At 33.5% G+C, this 818-nt stretch overlaps 1 protein-coding gene across 1 annotated transcript in view; it reads left to right on the forward strand.

Moving 5' to 3' along the window:
- Positions 1–818, forward strand: part of GPR98 (G protein-coupled receptor 98) — a 962,819-nt gene that overhangs the window by 134,841 nt on the left and 827,160 nt on the right. The window contains 1 exon segment of the mRNA XM_006875701.1: positions 171–386. Coding sequence (XP_006875763.1) covers positions 171–386 — 216 coding nt within the window.

Below are 818 nucleotides of genomic sequence, written 5' to 3' on the forward strand. Positions count from 1 at the left end.
TTTTTTGGTGAGAGACATAAAATATTCTTTTTACAATAGATTACATTCAACAATGTCAAATAAAGTCTTTGTAGACAGTCCCATGAAATTTGATACATAAAAGTGTTCCTCTAGTATACATAATGTTATATTTTATAAATCTGTTAGGATTTTACTTTTTGTCTTTGTAGGTGAAGATTATAGTATAGCTTCATCGGATGTGGTCTTACTAGAAGGTGAAACTAGTAAAGCTGTGCCAATTTATATCATTAATGACATTTACCCTGAGCTAGAGGAATCTTTTCTTGTGCAACTACTGAATGAAACAACAGGAGGAGCCAAATTAGGGGCATTAACAGAGGCAGTCATTATTATTGAGGCCTCTGATGACCCCTATGGATTATTTGGTAAGTGTACTCAATTTTGTCTTTGTGTTGCTTGTCTGTAAAGGCCATGTAAAATGTCTTTTCCTTTATATTTGAAGACTCAGTCTTAAATGGATAATTTTATCATTTTTTATAAATTACCATTGCTGTCATACAAGTATAGGATACCTGTGGTCCAGTTGCTGACAGTAGTCAGTGGTGTTTAATGAATAAATCAACCTCTTAGTATACATAGAAAAGTCAGAAATTGTTGACTTTGGGGTCAGATATAGCTCCTAAATAGATTCTGTGAATCTTAGTTAAGTCTTTATGAGAAATTAAAATTAGACATTTCACAGCAGTCTGGATCTCTGGAGTTTATTGATAAATAGGAGTATCTGGCAACATTGAGCCACCTCTCCTGCTTGGCCTTAGTGATGGGAGCAAAATAGCCCTTGTCTTTTTTTTTTTTTT

Source organism: Chrysochloris asiatica, unplaced genomic scaffold (genome assembly GCF_000296735.1).
Source record: "Chrysochloris asiatica unplaced genomic scaffold, ChrAsi1.0 scaffold00336, whole genome shotgun sequence".
NCBI lineage: Eukaryota > Metazoa > Chordata > Mammalia > Afrosoricida > Chrysochloridae > Chrysochloris > Chrysochloris asiatica.